Source organism: Hesperophylax consimilis, chromosome 1 (assembly GCF_061612785.1).
Source record: "Hesperophylax consimilis isolate HC1 chromosome 1, BYU_Hcon_1.0, whole genome shotgun sequence".
Taxonomy (NCBI): domain Eukaryota; kingdom Metazoa; phylum Arthropoda; class Insecta; order Trichoptera; family Limnephilidae; genus Hesperophylax; species Hesperophylax consimilis.
In genome coordinates, this window is record NC_142836.1 from 11,105,601 (window position 1) to 11,125,056 (window position 19,456).

Sequence of the window (19,456 nt, forward strand, 5' to 3'; positions counted from 1 at the left end):
GCAATCATGTTTGCTAAAACTCACAAATTTCGTATCATAATTCCGAATAAGGCCCCGTTTAGTTTGTTTTTATTGTGTCATTTGTAGTATTCCTTAGTTTATCAATGGCACATGTTATCATAGTTTATGTGGACTAAATAATGTTGGAATCCTGCCAAATCGGCGGTTGAATCCAACCAGATGGGAAGGCCGATGTAAACAATGGAAGCTTTGTCTGCTAGGAGCAATTCATATGGAAGTTTAGGGACTTTAAATAGATATTTTATGGTCCATTAACTTATTTTCTCTTCCGCTGACTTCTAATATTGTCTACCTATGGATTACGTTCGTTTTATGGCGACCACTTGTTTGCAACGTTTAGAGCGTTCATATTTATAGGTTCATTTTCTTTTTTATGAACTGGAATATTTTATTATGTGCGTGTAATTTTTAATTTATGGCGGGACTCAATAATGTTAATGTTTTCCGGGTGATGACGATTTTTTTAAGGTGTAGAGATTTATTTTTATAAATTTTTGGAAGTTTTGTTATATAATAGTATTTTGACAATTTTTATTGATTTTTTATGGTGGAAAAAATTGTTTGAGCTACATGTGTATACAGATTTAAAATACATTTAGGACGTACGCAATAAATTTTTGTATTAGATTTGTATAGTGTAGATTTTTTTATGCATATGGTTTTTTGACTCGCGAAACTGTGAATTTGTTTCCGTTTTCATTAATAACTGTATCTGATTATTTATTTTAAATAAGGTATTTTTATTAAGAAAGTTCTGCTAAGCAATTTAAAGGAACTTTTCCGCTTTCCGAAGACATTTGTCTGCAACTGTATTGTAGCATGGACTTGTAAATATATAATTTTTATCTTAATACTATGTTTAGAATGAAAATTTCTTAACAAAATTTTTCTTATTAACAACATCCTTATTAATTTCCGAGTGAATTGTCGGATATTATTAATGATATCACTACTTTAGTGCTTTACAGGGTGTCCGGGGGTAAAGTGCGCTAGCTTCGGGAGGTCATTATACATGATAGTACAAGTAAAAAAAGTAAATAATTTTTTTCGAAATTCCAATGTTTTAAGGTAGTTTTTAGATAAAAAGGTAGAATTCTGTACAGAAAAATAAACATTGAAATTTCGAAAAACATACTTTATCTTTTTTTAAATTTTACCATTATAGCTAGAAGTAAGTTTCTATGAGAATACGCAAAAACAAATGTTTTTTAACTAGTTTTCCATTTCAACCTATGTTATTTAAAGGATTTAATAAAATTGCCATACAATGAGTCAATTATTTATTATAATTAAAATAAATAGATAATATTTACATATATTAGACATCACTTGTTAACATTCAGGTACAGTTCTACAGGGTATAAAAACTCTAAATCTTTTAATTCAAATTCAACGTTTCAATATGCAAACTATGTAATTATGTATACTTACATCAACGGAACAATTAGAATAATATGTGATGCTTTCCAAGACAAATAAATCATTTGAAGGATATAAAGTTATAAATCCGGTAAGAAGGTATTCCGGTATTCTTGTAAGAATAATCTTACAAGAATAATAAACAATAGTTCATTAAATTAATATCGCTTTGACCAGAGGGAAAACGTCATTTAAAAAAATATTTTAATTTTATAATTAAAATAATAGTCAAACGGTGAATCTTTTACGTAATGGCCGTACGGATTCATATTATATTTTTGGAATAAATAACAAAAATATTTTCTATTCAACTCATTCTAGGAGACGTTTGGAACTAGATACATATTTAATAACATTGTTAACACATGAGAAAGATTTATGGGGTATTTCACCATCCTCTTGATAGTTTATCCATAGGATTACTTATATTTTTGATTTATTTATTTATAATGTCCGAGATCACTATTCGGTACTCGAAACTATAAATAGTGGTTATGCATCGGATAAGTTAGCCAAGTTTTCTACCTATTGTGAGTATTTATTTGTTTATTTATTAATATATATTATGTTATTTTATGATAAGCTATCAGGAGGATGGTGAAATACCCCCCTTATAGATCGTTCACAGTTCCTTTACTATATTTACAAGTTTAGTAATTTTTCAAATATCTAAATATTTTTCATAGCTGAAAATATAATTTATATTCAATTTTTATTTAAATCAAAAATATGGAGTTAAATTATCACACCGTGAAAAATAGCAAGATATCACCACGAATAACAAATTAATCAATCGTGAATTATTCAAAAATCTTTCTTATTACTTTGTATAATTTATATCCTAAGTACATATTTTTTTATCATAGATACTCTATTTAGGACAAGCTGAAGTTACAATAATATTATACTTAAAATTTTTCATTTAATATTTTTTTTTAGGACAGTTATTATTTCTTTAGATTAAAAAGCAGAATTAAAAGTTATGTTTCATGTAATAGTTTATTTAGATAAATTTATATTAAAATAAAATCTTAGTGCTATCTACATTAATTGTAAAGTCAACCTGATTGTATACCTATATGTTAAGTGAAAATATGTCTGAGTGGATTCTTTAACGCGATTCGATAAAAGGGAACATTTTTAAATTATCAATTATGCTGTATTTTGATCGAGTAATTTTTGATTTTTTAAATAACATTCAGTAATTTTCTAAGACAAACACAATAAATAAAAAATTATAAACGTATTTTTATATATAATATCTCTAAAACATCAACGTTAACAACAAAGATAAAATGAGCTCAATTATTTCTAGAATTAATCCTTTGATTACATAATTTCGAAGAACTACCATTAATGGAAATATCACTATCGTCATTGGGGACAGAAGTGGCATCGCGGATCCTGGTTTTCCTAACACTATCACCATCTGGGCCTTTCTTATCACATTTTCCGAGTTCACTAAACACATTAGAATTGACTTCGTCCATTCGATTTGAGGAAAAGTTTTCGTTCATGTCATTCTTTACCGAACAATTGGAACTGATGTAGACTTCACGCAAGGAATCGTCAGCCAGGGACACGGATAAGCGGACTCGATGGTGTTGGTCCGCGAGGCTCGGCTCCGACACGTCGCGGTCCCGCTGGGATGAGTCGGTCGTGTTCTCTTCGGATATATGCGACAACTTGGACTCGCTCCTATTCCTCTCACTCCTGTCCGTTTCAATACATTCGGAGTATTCGTCGACTCTGTTATTCGTTACATTTATATCACTAGCACAACCTAACGCCCCCACCCTACCGTCCCTTCCTACTACTAAAACATTAGGAAGATAGTTGGAATCTACAACTAAAGCTTGATCCCCAAAAGTCTGTCTAAGCGGAGATATCGCATCACCGTTTTGACTGTAAGTTTCATTGTCTTGGTTTTGAGCGTCGTTGTTTATCTCATTAAGATGTTCCAGTTTGTTTCTAATGCTCTCTTCAAACACAGTGTTTCTGGGTTCCGACTTCGACTCTCTGGTCGACGAGTGGACGTTGAACCCTGGCAAGAGCTTTGGTTGGAGAGGAAGCATGAGGTCCATGGATCCGGTGGTGGCTGGACGGGGCTGCAGAGGGGGGAAGTTTAGCAAAGGAGGCTGAAGGGAGGCCAGTGACATGGTTTGAGGTGGAGAAATAATTTCATCTGAAAAATAATAAAGACAAAAATGAATGCTAGTTTTCCTCAAATTTCAGTTAAACAATAAAAAAACCTATATTTTTTTTAATTTTGAAGAAGCCGAGAGATAAAGCTATCTTGATCTGATTGCAACTGTAGGTAGGTATCATTAGTAAATTTCATGACTAAACACGTTCATTCATAAATTCACGCCAAAACACTAAATTTCTTTATATCATTCTTTGCTAATTTAAATGAGTTTTATATCTTAAATACTGCTTTAAATTTAAAAGAAATATAACAAACTTGTACTAATACAGATAATATACTAGTTCCAAATTTTGGAGAAGTATGTACACATTTTCTTCAAGACTAAAAACTTAAAAAGATGTAGAAATTTTTAATTCCATACAAAAATATTTTTTTAAATAATAACTGCCTTCTGAAACAGGTTAACTGTGAAACCCAATTAGATTAGAAGTGTAACAAATGAAAGTCATAAAAAAACAGGACACTAAAATGAATAGTAAAAGCAAGCAACATAATTTGAAACATCTTCCATAGTGTTTGTTTTACGAATGATGATTATTTAAAGGACGATGAATGCGATAATAAATCATTATCAACTTTTACACTTAAACACGAAAATGAAATTAAATGATCAAAATTAATTAGAGACTAACAAGAAGTTAGTCTCTAGACGTTGGTACTCTAGATTTCAAAATCCCAATGATGGCACGATCAAGTGAAACTAAATTTTAGAAAAATTCTTACTCGTAGGTCCTCTAGCTTGCAGGGGGTGATGGTAAGTGTAGCCTATGTCCTCGGGGGCAGGATTGGTAGGACTTCGTACCAGGGTCACGGAGGGTCCTTGTAGGGCCAGTCCTATCACATTCATCCCATTGGCATTCCCTGAAATCATCACATCAAATTTTATTCAATGAGAACCTAAAATAAGCATTTATTTGTCTATAGCATAATATTAATAAAAGTAATTTTATTTTTAATCTGCTAAAACTCAGTTACTGACAGTTAAGTTTCAATGAAATATAATATATTTAATTAAACCCTACATCTAAAAAACTTATAGAATTTGATGAAGAAAATATGTTCTTAAGCCATCATAACTTTTTTATAATTTAAGTTCAAAAATAAATATTTAACGTTAAATGAAAGTTAATTTTAAACTTCACAAAAAAGATTATGAAATGATGATATTATTGATATAATGAGTATATTGTCGCCCTCTATAAATAATTGTTATTATTTTGTAAGCTAAGCACTCGTCGATTTCAAGTGTCCTAATAGCTTCCATTATTGAAAGTATGAAGATAGTCAAAGATGGTTTAAATTTTTTTATGTGTTTGCGCTTATTTTGATGTAAATATAACGTTTTATTGAGTTTTTCAAATATTGTTATCCTTATTTTACTTTTTTTTAGACCAATAAGATAAATTGCACATACATTGTTTCCCTTTTTGGAACAAAAAGGGCAAAATGTTACTGCACAACGAACACTGTATGTACATGTGTCAAGACTGGTTTTCGCTGAAACACGTTACTTAGATATATAAAATTTGTGTTAATTTTAGTTTTTTTTTTTAATTTACGTAGGCAATGTTAAAGACCACCTAAAAATAAGCAATTTTTCCCAAAGATTTTCATAAACCAAATTTTTTGGTGACTTATATATTACTTGAATAAATATAACTTTTTTAATAAAGGTGTGTGTTTCATTTTGATCGCATTATAAACATTAATATGTTACTTTAACTACAAATGTGCAAAAATGGATTTTAATATGGGCGGAAAAATGCCTCCCACGCGACTACTCAGGTTTCACAGAAAGGCGCGACTACTCTAGGATTAAATCTTGTTAATTCTGCCAAATGTAACCGGACATATCAACTCAACGACAGTCCAACAAATTTTTAAAATGATATATAGTCATGAAAAGTGATGAAACCAAAACTAGGTAAAATAGGTAACGTAGGTTAGGTTTATAAGTTAGTTTTTTCATCGCTTCTAATAACATTATGTCACTTTTTAAATGTGTGTTGATATGTCATTGTGTTGAAATTGTAATTGAGTAATCATGGAACCCAGACAAATAATCATGTTTTGGTCAATACATAGTTTTTTAGTAGTAATTCTTATTAATTAAGTATTCCGCTGAATTGCAAAGTATTGATTGTATGTTTTTAAATTTACTTCACTGAAAATAAAATAATATAAAAACGTGCGGTAAAATGCGATCAATTTATTACCTGCAGCCATGTTTACACAGTGATTAAAATGTGAAAGCGATGAAGTAAGAGTTCATATCCTGTTTAATTACACTATTTTCAGATGAAGCTAAAATTACCTTCTTTTCTAAATATCTTTCGGTTGCTGTTAATTCCGTGATAATATAACTACTATATTGTGTTGTTCCTTGACTCCAGGCAATCAATGTTTAAACATTGGTGAAATGCAAATCGTGTGTCGAGATCGAAAAAAGTTTTTTCTAGTGTCAAATCCATGTTAAATTATCCAATTAAACTAGACTTAACCCACTATTTTAAATGTTTATCATGGAATATTAAGCATCAAAACATTTAACCAACTATCGAAAACTAAAACAAGACGCAACTTTGTTTGATTCAAATTTTAAACAAACAATAGTCTTGTGAAGTTAGGATATAAAACCAGTAATTAAAAAAAAAAACAAATTCTACCTCAAATATTGAGTTCTTAAGATTGCGTGCTCGTGTTACTCCGTGAATATATTGTTCCGAAGGTAACTGACGTGCTACCTGTATGATTTTCATTTCAGACATGAAAACTTAAAAAAAGTCTTGGAATTACAGAAGCCTATGGAAGTCCATGGAAGTGTATGGAAGTCTGTGGTAAACTATGGAAGGTTACATGCGTTATTAGGCGCACGCGCACTAGCCAAATCGATAGGAGAGCATGATTGTTCTGCGCGCATAGTCATTCTGTGAACCGACAAATATTAATATTGCAAATATAAATAAACTTTGAATGCACTGCATTAAAAACTGAGTGTTTTTCTGTATGGCGTGGTTAACATTATAAAAAATATAATGTTTATCAAAATTATCAATTATTATAATATATTTAATAATATCAGTGGCAGCTCGGGAACTTCTTCGATGGTGGGGACCAACTAGACGGAGAATATATAAAAATAATAATACTAGAATTAAATACTTAAAAGGAAGCTACAAGCCAAAATGTGTATGTTCTTGGTAAACCTTATATTGTAGGTAATAGAGTCTAGAATCGTTCGATTTCAAGCACAAAACTGGTTTTCATTTATTTTGTAAATAATTTTATAAAAAAGTAAAAAAGTTAATCAACTGAAACTGTCACAGAAAATCTTGTCTAAATAACTGTATTTTTTAAAAGTTGTTTCCTTTATGCGTTCATACATTTCTACTCAAAAAATTATTTTTTTAGTAGCTTACATTTATATTTTTTATCGAGTAATTTATTTTTTTATTTGTATTCTACTCAAGCGAAACGATAGGAAAACTTTCAATTTATCTAAAACATATTTTTGGTATTCATAATGTACACCAATTCGTTATAAATATTAATAAAAATAGTGATTTAGCATTACGCTTCGCCTTAATGTAATTTAAATGAAAAATGTTCATGAACAAATTATGCGTCTCTATAACAATACATTTTACAGTATAGCAAAAATAAAGCAAGTCTGGCAAGATTATCAACGAATTTAATTCGAATGCTATTAATTCCCGCCCGAAACTATGCGGTCCAATTATATTCGACACGGGGGTTTAAGGCGATGCCATACGTAGTAATGTAAAATCATGTGTTTTTGCATTGAAAATTTGGTCGCCTTAAAATGTTTCAGATGCTTTAATTAAATACTGCGAGTAGAATACATCTTGACCTTTGAAATAATCGAGTATTTTTTAGAAAAGTGTATTTATAAGCCCAGAAAAAAATAATGTTTAGGCCTATGAAAACTGCTTTAGTTCAAAATCTCCTACTTACGAAACCATTTTCGGTTATGATTTTATTGTATAATGTGGCAAATTAAGTTATTTATAAAATGATCGGAAAAAAATTAAATATTTATGCCTGAACATCCACAGAATATAATAAAAGGCACTTTTTGGCCATGTTTTTTTCTTGCATAAATCAAAACAGGCGGATGGTGTTTAGCGGGAATTTAAACCATATCGCCATCTACGTAAGGGTTGTTATTGATAGCGGCTCAGTTTAAAATATTACAAGACATAGTGCATAGCCTTAATGGTTTGACCTCGAGCTATGTGAAATCAACATACAAGAGCGCACGCGCTTTTTCGCGCATTGCCTACAAACGAGAAACACATTGAAGGATGTATATCGGAATATCCCAATTATTTTTAGTACCTTTAAAATGTATTCGTATTAATTTACCTCTTGTTTTATTTTTGGAAAAAAAAAATTTAAATTCTTTTTTGCTTATTATTTGTAAAACGTAATTAATAAAATTTTATTCCGATCAGTTTTACGTTTCTAAACATTCATAATTATTACTTCAGACTTTCATTTTCAATTGAAAAAGTTAATATTTTATGCATATAAATAAATAAAATTCCTTTACTAACTCCCGTTTTGATTTTGATTCTACATATTAATTAATGTATGCATACCAATAAAATATTATGTTTACGAATCATCGATGTGAGTACTTAGTTGTACTATGCAAATGTATAATATTGTAAAGGTCCAGTCAATTATAGAAGAATGGTCACTGTTAATATTATAAAAAGCAAGTTACGACATACATTCCTTTCGAATGCTCCACGGTGACGTGGTTACGAGCTCTGCCTGGGAACACTTTACTCATGTAATGCACAATGCACATGTCAAAGAATATTTATGCTTCACTCCTATGCACTGTATTTAAAAAACTAACACATCTTATGTTATACTAAGACTATTGACATGCAAAGGATGCATTTTTTTTTATTTGGTACAATATTTTTAACATTTCAAGTTTTCCACTAATGTTGGCCTCACTGGTGGCTTGCCCGTGCTGAGGTCTTCATTTTATAATATGAAAATATAATCTACATAATACATTTAAAGAGAAAATAATACATTTAAAATATAATCTTGTGTGTTGTGAGTGATGTGTGTTTATATTGGTTTTGTGTGTTACGTGTAGGTTTTATTTTTATTTTATGCTATGACATTTTGGTAATATTGTCTTTTTTGTTCTTTGTAATTTTGTGTGTGAATATATTTTTATTTTCCTCAATTTTAATTTCAAGTTTTACACTGTTGAAAGCTTTTATAGAATGGTATTGGTAGTGTCTTTGTCCAAAGCTTGAATTTATTGTCGGAGTTTTTATGTTTTCTTTGTACGCTTGTCTAACTGGTCTGTTAGTGTTATTTTGTGTATGTTGAGATTTATTTTTTTGTCAAAAATGTAGTTTAGTAGTGTTTTAACGTATAATTGGCGTATATCTAGTACGTAACAGCTGTTGAATATTTGGTCTGTATCAGTAAGTCTATGTTTTTTTAGTATTACCTTTAAGATCGTTTTCTGTGCGGTATCTATGTAATTGATAGCCGAGTTTGTTGCTCCTCCCCAAGCAATAATTACATTTTCTATTATTGATTGGCAAAGTACAAAATATATTGTTTTATTTTATATATGTTTCTTATGTTTACGAAAATGTGTATTGTTTTGAGAAGTTTATTTGTGATTATTACATTATAAATTAAAAGATAAATGTGTCAAAAAAAGAAACCAAAGGTTTTCTGTAAATCTTTAAAGGCTTAAATAAATAAATCAAACTCTATAATAACACAACTGACTATGGGGTGAAATTTGGGAGGCGGGTTCGGGTACCGCCGTCCCGGGAACCATTTATTGGTTAACCAACACCTTTGCCATAGGTCACCCCATTGGTTCGCTACGTTTGGTAACTTAGCGGGGGTGCCCGGGATCATGAGGTGAGATTTGTCTATTGTCTTGGCGGCTGGGACCTCTCCAGCCGGACTCTCTCAATCCATCACCCTGCCCCGCAATGGGAGGGACGGATTCCTATCTCCGTCACTCCAGGACACATTAACTCTTAGATTCCTACCCACCCATATACATTTTTGCTTCACAGAAATTTCTCTCCTTCCTTACTCTAAAAACATCCCCCTCATAACATCCCCAAAGATGACATAGGCCAAGAGGAAATTGAAAAATAAAATAGTGTAAAAAAAAATTCGTCATCTTCTTGGTAGCGATCAAAAGCACTATTAATGGGATAACGTATATTTTAGTTTTAAAATTATCACGAAAATTGCGCTACACAAATTATCCTATTATTTATATTATTATGATTATTACGGTTTATAATTTATAATTTTTTGAGTTAACAGTTAAGTTTACAGTGGCAATATTATATGAGATAGGTTGACCTAGTTTTCTATATATCGCAAGTATTTATTAACTATAATTAGGGCGTATTTCACGATACTATTGATAGCTTACCAAAAGTTAACTAAATTCATAAAAAAAAATATACAAAAAAAAATAGCTGCTATTGTAGATTCGAGTACCAAATGGTAAATTCTGACTTTATTAATAAATAAATCGCGAATCGAAAATTATATACTAGATCTAGTTGTTTAGACAGCTTATTGAGAGGATGCTGAAATACCCCTAACAATAAATAACTGAATACCGAAAAACATGCATATAAAAAGGAAAGTTAGTCTCATATTAATCTACAAAATGCAAATACAGTAACATAAAATTTTATATAGGTAAATAATATAAAAGCGCAGTAAATTTGATATAAATAGTACAAAAGCGCAATAAATTTGATAAATAAAATAAAAACCAGCTCATAATTTATGCCATCTATGAAATAAAAATATAACTATTAAGTTGCTGAGAAATGGTTTTCCGACTCACCGACTCGCCCCGGAACGGGAGCTTCCTTGATAATGGCCGCCGGGTGGTTGTGTTTGATGGCGTTCATTCTGCGGTTAGAGACCGCCGCGCAGTCGCGGTTGTTGCGTCTCGGCTGTTCCACTGGCAGAACCCTTCGTCGCTTCTTGGGGAGCTTCGAGCGCGCCTGCACAGATGTCAGTAGTTATAAGGTTAAAAAGAAAACATCGTAGAATATCATTATAAATCACGATAGCAATCACATAATATGTATTTGGCGTATATGATTACACAGTACTTTAAGCAATCAAAAAACATTTTTACACTTCAGTTGAATGGATAATTAAAACATAAGTTTTAAACAAAATCTCTTCAGGAATGACTGATTAAAGTATGTAGGTACGCATATATGGTGATTTTGTGAAAAGTATGAATAAAATTAAATTAAACTTTCTGTAAATTTTCGTTTGCTTTAAGATCATAATAATGAAAATCACAAATGTTCCTAAAAACCACACAAATCAACAAAATAATTATTTCATTAATTTTTTTATTATTTCTCTCCCAAAAAATTAATTTTTGAAAAAACTGACGCATTAATTCCCCACAATCTGGGGAGAGCAATGCTATTAATACATCTACAAATCTCTGTGTTATAGAGAGTTTTACTTTACTGCTACAAATGCCATCTGTGAAGAGCATCTCAAACTAAAGTCTAATCACTCTACAAGTTTCGTCACAAAATTTTAAATTCTAAAGCTGCATTAAAACGTATGCCTTATTTGGATGGCTAAAGCAAAATAATATCCACCGGTGAGCGATGTGTGGTAAGAAAGCCTGATACATGACGACATTGTACGACAGCATGTACGATAATATTGTAAGAAAACATGTACGGCAACATTGTATGACAACATGTACAATATTGTATGACATTGTATGACAACATGCATGACAATATTGTGTGACAAGTTGTACGATAACATTGTATGACAACATTTACTATATTGTATGACAACATGTACCATATCATTGTATGACAACATGAACGACAACATTGTATGACAACATGTACGATAACATTGTATGACAACATGTACGATAACATTGTATGACAACATATACGGCAACCTTGTATTACAACATGTACAGTATTGTATTACAACACGTACCATAACATTGTATTACAGAAAAATTTATGGACAAGTGAAAACAACAGCTGATTCTGACAGATCCATATTTAATGACTTAATGACAAAAGTAGTGAAATTTAAGCAAATTTAACAAGTAATCAAAGTTGAAACATATAAACTAGTGAAAAATTAATCAAATAATAGTGTATTTCGTGGCGACAGTGCGATACAACTTTACATATTGCCCTGAAAAATTACGCACAACGAATTCACCGTCATTGTAAGCTACAACCACGGACAATTTATGTTTTTGAATTTTTGAAATCTTTTTGAATTTGTGAAGAGAGTTTTTTTTTGTCAAAGACAAATAAGTTAAATTATTTTTAACTCAATAAGGGGTATTTCTGAACAGCTGTAAGAAACCTACCTACAAACTAAGAAATAAATCAACCAAAATGTCTAAAACTCGCAAAATTTCTAAAAACGCTGTTCAGTTAAAATAAGATGCGCTATCTAACGAGTGGAAGGACCAATACACAAAAATTCTGGGATGTGTGAGCGTTCTCCAAGAAGAAAACTCAAACCTCCGGCAAGAAGTCCAGTCACTCCGAGATGCACAAGATGAGATGGAGCAGCGCAGCAGAATATGCAATGTAGACATCCATGGGATTCCCGAAGCAAAGGGCGAAAATTTGATGACATTAATAGAGAAAATAGGATCCAACATTAACGTCACGCTTCCAAGTAGCTGTGTGGTTTCTGCGCATCGCGTCGCTCGCGGCCACTCCTCGCCCTCCGACCGTCCACGCAATATAGTCGTCCAGCTCTCCACAAAGCGACTCCGTGATAATGTCATCGCTGCAGCAAGGACTCGCCACGGAACAATTAGGATTTGGTGCTCCCATCACCAATTTTTATATAAACGAGCACCTTACATTGAAAAATAAAATCCTATTTGCCAAAACACGAGCCGGCGAAAAAGCTAACGGCTTTAAATACAAATGGGTGCGGAACGGCAGAATTATGGCGAAAAGGAACGATCTCTCTAGGGTTTTCACCATTCGCCGTGATGGAGACCTTCAAAAGATAATCACACATGATCAGCAAAACATGTGACTACAAACATGTTACTGCTGTCTTCGGTATCCGCTTTCTCACAGTATTCTGTATCCTGTAATTTGTTTCTTTCAAAGCTACTTTATATTTTTGTTTACCGCGTAATATCTCTATAACTTTAAACCAATGCCATGTTTCTCACATATTCATTCACATTCTAAAATGTCAACATATTTCATATTCTTTGATCTAATTAGTAGTCTATGTTTTTTATTTAATTTCGAAGCCTCATATGCCCTGCATAATGTATCACTCGTGCGATTGTGGAATATGTCAAACGGCACTCTACTCTGGTGAAATGATCTCATCATCATCTATATCCTTTTATTACCAGAACTGTAGTAGTATTAGGACCAAAACCCAGGAGCTACTAATTAATGTATTATCGAATAACTACGACGTTAAAGTTCTAGTTGAAACATGGCTTGTAGCAAGTATAAATACGGTTGAATTCATAGATTCGCGTTACACGGTGTAAGGACCGTACACTCACTGGTAAAATGGACGGAGGCGGTGTGAAGGTAGCAGTGCGCAAGGAGCTTGCATCTTCCCGGCTCGATGACTGGGAAAATGGTCAAATCGAACAAATCTTCATTTCTATTCCGGTAAGGTCTTTCAATCTCATCATATGTGCAATATACATACCTCCTGCCTCACAACCTACGGTCTATGATACGTTCTCCAAAAACCTGGAATCTGTATATTCATCACAACCAAATAATACATTTTGTGTATTAGGAGATATGAATCTACCAACTCTGACTTGGTCATTTTCCGAAGACAGCAGTCAAGGTCTCGCCTCCTTAAATACGGCTGCATCGAAAACTTTGCTTCAAGCAATGTCATTGATGGACTTACTCCAATATAACTGTATACCTAACCATAATGAAAAATACTTAGACCTCGTATTCTACAGTTGCGAAACAAATGTTACACGTAGCAACAACTCTCTTCTATCTGAGGATAGACACCACCCAGCTCTTGAATTTGATATATCCTTTGTAATTCAACCAAAAATCAAAAACAAAATACAGCGTAGGCGCAATTTCAGGAAAGCTAATTATGCTTAGATTAATGAGGACATTAATTATATTGATTGGTCTGAAATCGATCTTATCTGAAATTGCAAATTTATTAGCCGAAAAAGCAGTAGATCGATTCTATTTAAAAATAAACAATGTAATTGATAAGCTTATTCCAGTACTGGCACGACAAAATGACAAATTCCCCATATGGTTTACTCCAGAACTTATTAGGTTATCAAGGAAAAAAGATAAAGTCTGGCTCAAATGGAAGACATATAAAGATAAAGTCTTTATGATTATCGTGAATTTTCCTTCTTACGTGCCACATACAAAAAATTGACTTATGAAACCCGAAGGTTATTTTTTGACAACATCGAAAATTCATTGCAAAATAATATCAATACCTTTTGGTCATACATATCCTCATTAAAATCGTCTGATGGATAATCTGCTGCATTGTCCTTCGAAGGGCGCAAATCTAACGATGCACAGGAAATTTGTGATATGTTTTCTGAATTCTTTAAGTCAACATTTGAACCTTCCTCTATCAATGACCCAATTATTAATATTGACCAACTTGAAGAAGTTCAGGACTCTGGACTTGCGCACATTCACACAATTAAACTAACGAAAAAAGAAGTGCAATCGAGTTTAAAATCGATAGACATAAACAAGGGTGCGGGTCACGATGGGATACCGGCGTTTTTCCTTAGATCTGCTGCGTCGTCACTGTGTGTGGCGCTTACCATAATATTTAATAAATGCCTGAGTGATGAGGTTTTCTCTGATAGGTGGAAGTTGGCCTATATTATACCGGTCCTAAAGGGTGACTCGCATCAAATAGTGGAAAACTATACGCCGATATCCATTCTCTCGGCGATCCCTAAACTATTGGAAAGACTTGTCCATGACAATATATATCCCCAGTTTGCTGCCAAAATTACTGAACAACAACACGGGTTTGTAAAAGGCAAATCTACCATGAATAATTTACTTATTTATTCAAATTTCTTATTTACTAGCATGGATCGAGGCCATCAGGTAGATGCAATATATTGCGATTTCAAAAAAGCTTTCGACTAGGTAGACCACCTTATTCTTATTAAAAAAATTATGTACAACGGCATTAACATAATCATGAGTAATTAAGCCTGCAACATTGATTAAAAAACTGTAAAAACACATATATATATACAATATATAACCTTTACGAGAGTTAAAATACTCGTGTGTAAAGGCGGGAACATAGAAAAGTTTATTAAAAATTAAAATTAAAAGTTAAAAAATTATAACACAATATATACGTGCATAGATAAAAAATAATAATATTTATAAATATATATAATAAAAAATAAATTTAAAAAAAAAGAAACTGTTAATTAAATATTCTTAATCAATTTCCAATGCAATTCTAGGTAGCCAAACTATTTAAGATATCATTGTTTAGTCTATTTTTTAATTTATTATAGTCAGGTTCCAATCTTAGTTCCATTTCCAATTGATTAAACCACATCACTCCATTGTATGTGTAGAAGTGTTGTGCAAAACTGGTATGCATTAATGGCGTACTAAAGCGACCCACTGTGTTATGTCTATTGCTCTCTACGCGTACCATGGCGTGGTGTGACTTCTTAGAATCTTTGTGTATTTGAAGCAGCGTATTTTTTATATATGTATTTTTTAGAGGTGGGACTTGAAAGTCTTGAAAAAGTTGAGAGGTTGAATAATCTGATGGTTTCCTAGTAATAATTTTTATTATTAGTCTTTGGGTAATTTCCAGTGGCAAAATTGAGGTTTTGTAAGCTCCTCCCCACGCAACGATACCGTATTGTATTATTGAATGGGCTAGTGCGTAGTATATATTTTTAAGAATTTTTAAGTTAAGTATATTTCTTAAATTAATAAATATGTATATGAGTTTACTTAATCGATTTATAATATTGGTTATTTGAGTCTTCCACTTAAGGATATTATCTATTATTACACCCAAATATTTTATTTCTTTTTTATTTGCTATGCATAGACATTAGACAATCATTATTTTGGCATGTTAATATTTTAGTGGCGCATTTTCTTGAATGAATTTTAATATTTAAGGCGATAGGAGGTATTTTTTTGTTATTTATACTAAAAAGTATATAATAGGTTTTTTCAATGTTTAATGTTAATAAATTTTCGTCGAACCATTCTTTTAAGGTATTGATATCATGATTAGCAGTTGTTTCAAGTTCATTCCATGAATTTGCTTGGAATATAATTGCAGTATCATCTGCATATGAAATAAGTTTTCCTGTTATTGGTAATTCAAAGATATTATTAACATATAAGATGAATAGAAGAGGGCCCAAAATTGTGCCTTGTGGTATTCCAAAGTCGCTTGTGCTCGGTTCACTAAGAATATTTTTTATTTTTACATATTGATTTCTAGAGTTCAGGAAACTTTCAATCTACGTGTTAGCGTTATCAGTAATTCCGATTTCGTTAAGCTTGTATAGTAATTTTTTGTGACTTATGCTGTCAAAGGCTTTCCTTAGGTCTATGAAAATTGCAAGAGATTTTTTGCCTTTGTCCAGTGCTTCATATATTTTTGTTGTTAAATCTATGATTGCATCCTGCGTGGTTATTTTTGCGCGAAATCCAAATTGTTGGTCACTCAATATATTATTAATTCCAATAAAATTTTGTATTTGCTTTTTGGCTACGTTTTCGAAAATTTTTGAGATATTTGATAGTACTGATATGGGTCGGTAGTTATTAATTTCTTTTGAGTCACTTGAGTCAGTTTTGAGAAAGATTCCCTTTTTAAGATTATTGTTTATAATATATGTAATAGGTTTTTTCAAAAAGTTAAGATGTGTTTTTAGAATTTCAACAGTGATCCCATCGAAACCTGGTGCTGATTCAGTTTTTAGGTTTTTTATTATATCAACAATTTCTTGTTCAGTTACCATTTCGAATTTTCCTATTGTTTTTTTTGATGATGCCACTTCATTCTCTACGGCAGATGTGATATTAACTACGTTATTAGTTATTTTGTTTGCCAGATTTTTTCCGACATTAGAAAAAAAAATATTGAAAGCATTTGCACATTGTTTAGGGTTATCCGAAACTTGTACCAAATTATTATTAATATGTAGCTTTAAAATGTCATTGGTTTTCCTTTTTTTATCAATAATCTCATTTATTGTTTTCCAAATTTGTTTATTGTTATTTCCTGAATTCAATACCTTTTGTTTATAAAATTCCTCTTTGGTGGTTTATTCTTTTTATTAACACTGTTACTAAATGTTTCGTGCATTGTTTATATCTTTTGTACGCTAATAACATAAAAATATTTGCCATTGTTCGGAATTTAAACGATTGTCTGCTCATACAAAGCTACTTAGTAAGGTTCGAAACGTTTTGCAATGAAAACAAAATTTACCTATCTACAATAAATGTAAACAAATAAGTTTTACTAAAAATCAAAACGCTATCAAACGCAATTATTGTATTGGTAATTATTTAATCGAGCGCGTTTACTGTATAAGAGATCTAGGCGTAATTTTTGATTCCAAACTCCACTTCGATGCGCACATTGAAAACTTTGTGAATAAAGCTTACAGCATGCTAGGATTTGTCATCAGAAACAGCCGTGAATTTCGAAAACCTGAAACATATCTTCTTCTTTACCACATTCTGGTCCGTTTTCAACTTGAATACTGCATCTCCATATGAAATCCACTTAACGATATCTATAAAGAAAATATTGAAAGTTTTCAAAAAAAATTCTGCGATGCCTCAATTACAGAATGACCGCACCCAAACGCGGGTACATAAATATGCTCTCGAGTTATAACGTCTCCACTCTATCTAACCGGCGAACATACCTTGATCTCATGACTCTGTATAAAATCTGTAACAACGTTATTGACTGTCCCGACTTACTGAAATTAATAAACTTCAAAGTACCACCCAGAGTAACAAGGCTTAACGACTTATTCCACATTAGCAGGACGCGTACAAATGCTGGTGTCAGGGATCCAATCAAAAGAATGTGCGAATCACTTAATCAGAATCAAAACCTCAAGGACTCTGACTTATTTTTTGATACACGCACTACTTTTAGTAGAAAAATTAAGACTGTTTTCCTACAAAGTTCAAAGTAAACAACTTAGACATACTTCGTTTAAATATATATATTTTTTTAATTTTTGTTTAACATTGTTTATCTATTTATATATATTTTTTTGTTTTACCCTCTAAATTTTTTCAAAAATAATTTGTAAATTCTTATAAGGATATTGTGCATTTCTTTCATATCTCTATTTGTAAAATAATATTCTTATGTACATATTTTTCCCCTATATAAGTCAAAATATTTGTAAATGTTTTTAACTGCTGTTTAAGTCAATTCTTGAGAAATAGTTTGGATGCAGGTGAATTCTCTAGTTGATGTTTTGTATATTCTTGTCAATTGATATCTGTATCTGTTTTTTCTCCTAAATAAAAAAAAAGTTGTATGACAGCATCTACAAGATTGCATGACAACATGTACGACAGCATTGTACGACAACATGTATGAAAAAAATTTACTCAACACAACGTTGCACGTCGCGCTGCAAATTCATCACCCGAACGTCAATTAATCCCGAAATTCATCCATAAAGTCCATTTGAGGCCGGCAATGGACCATTTTCAGTGGAAATAAATCAGATTTTTCTAACGAACGGGAATAGCGCTGCAAGGATAATAGTATCGCAGTAAATTCGCAATGTACTCCGAATGCGACGACGTGTGAAATCGCCGCCTGTCGCCTGCCGCCTGCCGCCTGCCTCGGTGGCGCTCACTTGCTTTTCCACCGAAAGCGCTGCTAAATAACAAATCACCGCCAGACGGTAAACAATCACTGTCTCCTCAGTTATTACTTAACAGTCATTTAATATACCCACCTACATGTACAGTATGTACACGTTCCTTTTTACTCCATTAAAATTCTATAAGGGTATTTAATTTGTTTTTAACGTTAGAAAAATAAAACGAAATTATCCTTATTTATATTTTAGTCTTACGTTGCTATGTCTACAACATAGAATAATTAAGAAAATTCCATACAAATTTGAATGTAAACAAATGCGTCATTTAGCCCGATATTTCAGCGCTCTGTCTCTCTTACATTTGCTTGTCATTGTAGATCTCCATCCATCAATACAAAAACAGGCAAATATTTGAATCACAAAACACGCCCAAAACGCACTTTTTTTAAGCTTATGACTGTCCAACTAGGAAGGTTTCCCGTTTTAGTATAGTCAAATTTACAGGTTTCAAATTATCACACATGTATATAATTACAATTACATGACAGTAACAATACATAATACATTGTATTAACACAATATCTTGTTGAATAATATGACAAGAAAATTGAGTTGGTAATACACTAATGGCGATATTAAGGCAAAAAATTAAATTATATTAGAAAATGAGTATGCAAAAGCGAAGATACAACAAGGCGTTCGTGATAAATAAGTATCAGATTACATTTTTTAGTAATATTTCGGAATCGTTCCTGCCTAGATCTAATAACTATTTTGTTATTTTTGGACCGAAGGATGACAATTCACGCAGTTTCAGCTGTGAAAGGATTTTGATGTATTTTTTAGGACCGAGATATGAAAATAGTTAA

The 19,456-nt window shown here is 31.8% G+C and overlaps 1 protein-coding gene across 1 annotated transcript in view; it reads right to left on the reverse strand.

Annotated features, from left to right (window-relative positions):
* Window positions 1-1,535: 1,535 nt before the first annotated feature.
* Window positions 1,536-19,456, reverse strand: part of LOC149426277 (uncharacterized) — a 375,377-nt gene continuing 357,456 nt past the window's right edge. The window contains exons 9-11 of the mRNA XM_089648535.1: window positions 10,542-10,704; window positions 4,373-4,510; window positions 1,536-3,625 (exon numbers count right to left, since the gene is read on the reverse strand). Coding sequence (XP_089504661.1) covers window positions 2,742-3,625; window positions 4,373-4,510; window positions 10,542-10,704 — 1,185 coding nt within the window. The 3' untranslated portion in view covers window positions 1,536-2,741. The remainder of the gene's footprint in view (window positions 3,626-4,372; window positions 4,511-10,541; window positions 10,705-19,456) is intronic.